This window comes from Budorcas taxicolor, chromosome 10 (genome assembly GCF_023091745.1).
Source record: "Budorcas taxicolor isolate Tak-1 chromosome 10, Takin1.1, whole genome shotgun sequence".
NCBI lineage: Eukaryota > Metazoa > Chordata > Mammalia > Artiodactyla > Bovidae > Budorcas > Budorcas taxicolor.
The window spans coordinates 23720514-23728540 of record NC_068919.1 but is presented as its reverse complement, the minus strand read 5'-3'; the positions used below and the strand labels follow the sequence as shown (position 1 = coordinate 23728540).

General features: G+C 38.8%; 1 gene segment (V, D, J or C); it reads left to right on the top strand.

Annotated features, from left to right (window-relative positions):
* The first annotated feature begins 6166 nt into the window (after positions 1 to 6166).
* On the top strand, positions 6167 to 6892 carry LOC128054725 (T cell receptor delta variable 1-like). The segment is given in 2 exon segments: positions 6167 to 6215; positions 6432 to 6892. Coding segments are annotated over 2 exon segments (510 nt in total).
* The last annotated feature ends 1135 nt before the right edge of the window (positions 6893 to 8027 follow it).

Here is an 8027-nt window from a genome sequence, read left to right as displayed (position 1 = left end):
CAGCTTACCTGTGCCGTGACTTCTGACATACAGAAACTATGAGATAAATGGATGTTGTTTTAAATCACAAAGTTCATGATAATTTATTACACAACAAAAGGAAAATAACAGACAATAAATGTGTTGCGTTAGTTCATAGTGCTTAGAATTGGTTATAGAATAAGAAAACTTGAAATATAATGAAATCTTGTAGCACATAGTAACTTGATAGACAATTCCCAAATTTGACTTTAATCCTAAAAATGTTCATGCATTACTAAAAATAAATTGTGAATATTAAAAAAAATTATCAAGTATGCTAGGAGTAAAGACCAAATTATCTTTATTTTCTCTAGATAGGAAGTATTAACAAATTTAGTGTCATATGAAAAAACAAATTATGGAGCCAAAGAACATTGAAACAAAAGGTATTATAAAAATGTGTCAGGGAAATATCTACTGAAATATTGTATCATTTTCTAGATATATACTGTTCGTGGTATTTGTTTCTGAGATTGTAATGTCCTATAGTTTTACTTCTCATTCTAAAAATTATTTTATGTTCAATTTTATTCATAATTTTGTGTTTTTTTTAAGCCCAATTTTATAACTTTCAGGGCCTACAAAACATAAATTCTCTTCTCTGCATAATTTTCATGCTTTGAATTCAACCATACAAGGGCAGGAAAGGAGTGAAGAAGGTTCACAAAAATGTGAACTTCTCTTTATTTCTCCATCTGGCTGATAGAGGAGGCTGTTGAATAAATCAGAAATGGCTTTCTGTATAAGATCAGAATAAACTCACCAGAACTTTCTTTCTTTACAGTTTAAAGAGATATTCTGACATTTTTACACAATGATAAGTAAAGCATCTCAGACACTGGAGGCAAGCAGTTCTGTTAAGACAGCCTCTCTTCCTAACACTCCATACAATCTCCTTCAGGAGGAGAAATCTAAATCTTCTGTCATACCTCAACCTCAGAGCAACCTGGGTTCAAGTCAGCCAGTCTTCAGACTTTTGTTTGTGCAGGATCTCCAAGAAAGATTCTCACCACTTCTTCACTGCTCTGCCATGACTGTGGGGTCCACCTTGAGGTGCTTCCTTTCCTGACTGACTGGCATTCCATGTTACTCCCTTGTCTGCACATGGAACATTGTTCCAATTTGACTTTGAATAGAGACTTTTTGTTTTAGCTGAGTTCATTGATTCAGCATTGATGTTTCAGGAGGAGCTAGATCCCAGTCAGTGACCCAGCCCGATGGCCACATCACTGTCTCTGAAGGACCCCTCTGCAGCTGATGTGCAACCACTCATCTTCTGCTCAAGCAAATCTCTTCTGGTATGTGCAGTACTCTAACCAAGGACTCCAGTTTCTCCTGAAATATTCATCTAAAGACAGCCTTGTTTCAGACATCTACTGTTTTGAGGCTGAATTTAACAGGAGTGAGAACTCCTTCCACTGGAGGAAAACATCAGTCCATTGGAAAGACTCAGCCTAGCTCTTCTGTGCTCTGAGTGACACAGTGCCTGGGACTTCAAGGGGAGCTGAACACAAACCTCCCGAGATCTGGTAGCTTAAAAGACTCAGGGTCTCAGGCAGTGTTATTTTTAGGAAGTTGGCATGTTTTTTGAAGACAAACAGAATCCTGGAAGAGTTTGGTTCTCAAAGACATCCTGGATTATTTTTCTTTGTTGTTGTTTTTTGTTGTTGTTGTTTATTTTACAAAATAAAAAGTCTTGTTTTCTTAAGTTCAGTGTTCTCCATGGAATTGATGATGGTAGGTGGCGCTTCCTGTCAGTGTCACCTGAGCAGGGTTTGTTGGCTGAGCTGATTGGTTGCAGGAGCAGGAACATTTCCGGGCAAGTCACGACCCTCACCACCCAGGGTTTACTGTGTATCTTAAGGTGAAAATTTTGTTCCCAGCAACAAAGCAAAGTGTCATGAAGAGGCAAGTGGACACTGTGCTGGGGCTTCTGTTTGCCCAGGTTTGCTGTGAGTTGGGGCTGTGCCACAGGGGAATCTGAAGGATTGAGTAGCTGCAGTATTGTGGGAGGGAGAAGCAGGAGCTCACAGGTTCTATAGACTTTCTATCCTCATCATTCCTGAGGGCACTTTCAGGGTTTTGCAGGAGCTCTGTGGCTCAGCTGGTAAAGAATCACCTGCAATGCAGGAGACATGGGTTTGATCCCTGGGTTTGGGAAGATCCCTTGGAGAAGGGAAAGGCTACCCACTCCAGTATTCTGGCCTGGAGAATTTCATGGACTCTATATAGTCCATGGGGTCTCAAAGAGTAGGACATTACTGAGCGACTTACACTACACTACTGTGACCCTCACCTGTGACTGTTTCTCTCTTTCTCATCAAGTGTGAGAGGGGTGGATGTGGAGCAGAGTCCCCCAGCCCTGAGTCTACAGGAGGGAGCCAACTCTACATTGCGGTGTAATTTCTCCACCCTCACAGACAATGCGTAGTGGTTCCGTCAGAACCCCGGGGGCCTCATCCGTCTGTTTTACATTCCTTCAGGAACAAACGAAGATGGAAGATTAAACACCATGACAGTACCCACAGAACGCTGCAACTCACTGCATGTTTCCTCTTCATAGACCACAGACTCAGGCACTTGCTTCTGTGCTGTGCAGCGTAGTGCTCCCCAAGCACCTGCAGCCTGTACTCATACCCTCCGCGGGGCTCAGCCCCTCCTCCAGCCACAGTCACACCATGACGCGTTACCAGGTATTTGCACTGTTTAGTATTTCTTACCTACACGGGTACAGTTTTAACCACAAACACTTTTTGGCCCACCGAATTTGGGGTTTGGTCTTTTCCCTTCTGAATATCTCCTATATTTCCTTCTGCACTAGAACCTCTGACTTGTAGCTAGGAGAGTATCTAGATAAGACTACAGATCTAAAGTAAATATTTAAACACAATATGCTAGACCCAAAACGATAAAAAGTGACAGGATCTAAAAGGATTGAAAATGACTCCAATAAAGATGTTATCCAGTTTAGCTGGGTGTCTCAAGAATACTCAAATCTGCCTTACCATAATTGCAAATACAAATAACTCACAATTGCAATTACATTTGCAAATTGCAAATACTCATATCTCATCCTATGACTGGGGCAAAGCAAACAGAAGATATTTGTTCAGTGTTCATATATGAATTGATTACTTGAAACAAATTTATCCTCTTTCAGTTCTGGATGCAAGAAGTCTAAAATCAGTTTCACTGGCTACAGTCAAGTTCTTGGCAGGGTTGATTCTTTTCCTTCACTGCACATTACCTAGTTTTAATTTATTTACTTTGTAAGTGGAAGTTTCTACCTCTTAGGCCCCTTCACCTATTTCACCCCTACACCCACCCCTTTCCCCTGTAGTAACCAATAGTTTGTTCCCTATATGTCTGAGTCTGTTTCTGTTTTGTTATATTTGTTAATTTGTTTTACTTTTTAGATTTCATATAAAAGTGAAAGCATACAGTATTTGTCATTCTCTATCTGACATTTCGCTAAGTGCAATATCCTCCAGGTCTACCATGCTGTCCCCAACTGGCAAAATTTTATTCTTTTTTATGGCTAGTAATATTCTATTATATATACACACACACACACTCACACATATATATCTTCTAGATCCATTCATATGACTGAAAACTGAGGTTGTTTCTAAATATCTTCACTGTTGGAAATAATGTTGCAGTGAACATTTGGGTGCATAGATATTTTTGAATCAGTGTTTTTGTTTTCTTCTGATACCCAGGAAAGGAATTGCTGAATCATATAATGCATGTGCATGCTAAGTCATTGCAGTCATGTTCGACTCTTTGCAACCTCATGGAAACGTAGATCGCCAGGTGCCTCCATCTCTGGAAATTTTCCCAGCAAGAATACTGGAGTGGGCTGCCATTTCCTACTCCAGGGGATCTTCCTGACCCAGGGATCAAAATTGTGTCTCCTGCACTGAAGGTGGATTCTTTATCACTGAGCCACCTGGGAAGCCCCGAATCATATAGTAGTTATATTTTTATTGTTTTGGGGAATCTTCATATTGTTTTAAAGAGGCTACACCAGCTTACTTTCCTAGCAGGAATACACAAGTTTTCCTTTTTCTCCACATGCTTGACAATACTCAATTATTTTTCATTTTTGTCATGATAGTATCCTGGTAGGAGTGAGGTGAGATCTCATTGTGGTTTTGATTTGCATTTACCTGATGATTGGAGATGTTGAACATCTTTTCATGTGTCCGTTTGCCATCTGTATGTTTCTTTGGAAAAATGCCTATTCATGTCCTCTGCCTGTAGTTTTGATATTGTGTGCAAAAGTTTTTTATATATTCTGGACATTAACCCTTTATTGACCAATCACTTCCAAATATCTTCTCCCATTTGATAGGTTGCCTTTTTTGTGTGTTAATGGTTTATTTCACTGTGCAAAATATTTTAATTTAATTAGATACTATTTTCTGTGTCATTTCTTTTTTGTCCTTGCCTGAGGAAATAGATACAAAAATATAGCAAAGATGAATGTCATAAAGCATATTGCCTATACTTTCTTTAAGAATTTATGAGTTCAGGTCTTATATTTAAGTCTCTAATCCATTTTGAGTTTATTTTAGTATATGCTGTGAGAAAATATTCTAATTTCATTCTTTAACATGTAGTTGTCTAGTTGTCTAACACTACTTACAGAAGAAGCAGTCTTTCCCCCAGTTGGTTATTCTTGCTTCCTTTGTTATAGATTGATTGACCATGTATACAAGGGTTAAAATCCAGACTCCTTATTCTGTTCCATTGACTGAATCTCTGTTTTTGGGCCAACAATGTAAATTTTAGATTATAACAACTTTGAAGCATATTTTGATGTCAGGGACTATGATACCTTCAACTTTGTTTGTTTGTTTGTTTCAAAATTGCTTTGACTATTTGTGGTCTATTGTGGTTCTATACAAATTTTAGGATTATTTATTCTATTTGAATGAAAAATGCCATGACTATTTTGAGAGGAGTTGCATTAAATCTATAGATTGCTCTAGTTCAGAGGACATCTTAACATTGTTTATTCTTAAAACCCATGAATATGAAATATTTTTATATTTACTTGCATTATCTTCAGTTTTCTTCATCAATATCTTATAGCTTTCAGAGTGACATCAGTACACTTCTAGGACACATGATCTAATAAGTACAATTCTCCTTGTAGAGGCAACAAGACTGAGTATCCTGATCCTCCTCAAAGTCTAATAAATAAGATTCAATGTTGGATTTCAAAAGAACAATATTTTATTCCTGCTACAGTTTCATAAAAACACATATAAATGAATAGATTCTGAAAGTCAAAAGAACTGATGTTTCTTCATTTCATGTTAAAGTAATTTTAATTTTATTTACTGGGGCTTCCCTGATGGCTCAGAGGTTAAAGCGTCTGCCTGCAATGCGGAAGACCCGGGTTTGATCCCTGGGTCAAGAAGATCCCCTGGGGAAGGAAATGGCAACCCACTCCAGTATTCTTGCCTGGAGAGCCCCATGGAGAGAGGAGCCTGGTAGGCTAGAGTCAAAGGGGTTGCAAAGAGTCGGACACGACTGAGCTACTTCACTCACTTCTAAAAAATCTAAATAGAGCCCTAAAACCCAGTTAAGAAAAAAAAAAAAAAAAGATAAGTTAACTATTTTAGACAAGATAGCTTTTCACGAAGAAAGCTGAAAATCTATGTGTTTTGAAAAAATCATTGCTTCTGAATGGAGGAAAGGTAAGAATAGGCTAAATGAATGACCAGTAAGTAAGTTACAAAAAGAGTTCATAGCCTATGGTAAATTCTATCTTAAATGAGCTGGTAAAATTATTTTACTGAATGATAATCAATATTTGTCAACTTTAAAATTCAGTTCCCCTCAGCTCATACCTTTAATACTAATTGCTTTTTTCCATACTCCTTTTCAGGATCAGCCTAACTCAATTACCAGGAAAAGACAAGTAGACAAAATAAAGTTTGTGGTGAGCCAGACTTTTTTCCCATGTGTGCACAGACCACGTGGCCTATGAACATGACAAACCCCACTTTCCGTTGGGGGGAGTCACACAGGTACTGGGTAGTATGTATATGTGCTGCCAGGAACTCAAAGACACTGAGCTCTCCGCTTAAGGCAGAAACTCAGCATATTTGTGCAGGGAAATCCATGCTTCATGCCGCTCTTCAGCCTGCTCTGGGTGTCCCTGGCCTTCACCTTCTCTGGTAGGGATGATTCCAAACATGAGTGCACATGTTCAGGGTGAAAGGACTGCACACAGACGCATGGTGCTTCTCAGGGACTTAGGAGGAAAGGAAGACTGGAGAAAAGCATACTTATTATGATTTCAATTTGAGTTTTCTTTGGGTTCCAAATTAGTCTAATTCCTACATTATTTTGTTCATTACTTCAGCTGTGTTTCCTGATTTTTTTCCCCACAGGATCTGGTGTGGCACAGAGAGTTATTCAAGACCAGCCAGACATATCCAGTCCACTGGGACAGTCAGTCACCCTGAACTGTCGGTATGGAGCAACCTGGAGCTCTTACTACCTGTTTTGGTACAAGCTGCTTCCCAGTGGAGAGATGATTTACCTTATTCATCAGGTTTCTTCTGGCCAGAATGCAAGGAATGGCCGCTACTCTGTAAATTTTCAGAAAGCTCGTAAATCCATCAGCCTCACCATTTCGGATTTACAGCTGGAAGATTCTGCAGAGTATTTCTGTGCTCTCTGGGAGCTCACAGTGCTTGAAGTAGTGGGAATAGCTAAACAAAAACCCCAGAGTTTAATAAAAGAGAGCTTCCCTGCTGCAGAACTCCAGCTGAAATATGCACCTGCAGATCCCAGACCAGAAATGGTAGTTGAGTGGTTGCGTAATCTGTGGTCTGGAAGCTCCTTTTAAGTCACTTAGGAACAGATGTCCAAACTAACTTTCTAGTAATATGTTCTCAGTCTTGACTTTTTTCATTTTATATCAATCATACAGAACATGTACCAAGTTGTCTAAATTTGAAAACTTGCCCTGTAATAATTTAATGTGGCAACTGCACCTAAAAAATTCTCATATCATAAATCTGAGTTTAATTTTCAGAATTTATCATGAATATAATTTCCTTTTCTAAATTGAACTTGAACATCTGGAAGTTCTCGGGTCACATACTGTTGAAGCCTGCCTGGAGAATTTTGAGCATTCTTTTGCTAGCAAGTGAAATGAGTGTAATTGTGTGGTAGTGTGAACATTCTTTGGCATTGCTCTTCTTTGTGATTGAAGTGAAAACTGACCTTTTCCAGTCCTGTGGCCACTGCTGAGTTTTCCAAATTTGCTGACATATTGAGTGCAGCACTTTCACAGCATCATCTTGTAGGATTCAAAATATCTCAGCTGGAATTCCATCACCTCCACAAGCTTTGTTCATAGTGATGCTTCCTAAAGCCCACTTGACTTCACACTCCAAGATGTCTGGCTTTAGGTGAGTGATCACACCATCATGGTCATTTATGTCATTAAGATCTTTTTTCTATAGTTTTTCTGTGTATTTTTGCCACTTCTTAAGATCTTCTGCTTCTGTTAGGTCCATACCATTTCTATTCTTTATTGTGCCCATCTTTGCATGAAATGTTCCCTTGACATCTCTAATTTTCTTGAAGAGACCTCTAGTCCTTCCCATTCTATTGTTTTCCTCTATTTCTTTGCGTTGTTCACTTAAGAAGGCTTTCTTATCTCTCCTTGCTATTCTTTGGAACTCTGCATTCAGATGGCTATATCTTTCCCTTTCTCCTTTGCCTTTAGCTTCTCTTCTTTTCTCAATTGTGATAACCATTTTGCCTTTTGCATTTCTTTTTGTTGGAGATGGTTTTGATCGCTGCCTCCTGTACAATGTTACAAACCTCCTTCCATAATTCTTCAGGCACTCTGTCTATCAGATCTAATCCCTCAAATCTATCTGTCACTTCCACTGTATAATTGTAAGGGATTTGATTTAGGTCATACTTGAATGGCCTAGTGGTTTTCCCTACTTTCTTCAATTTAAGTCTGA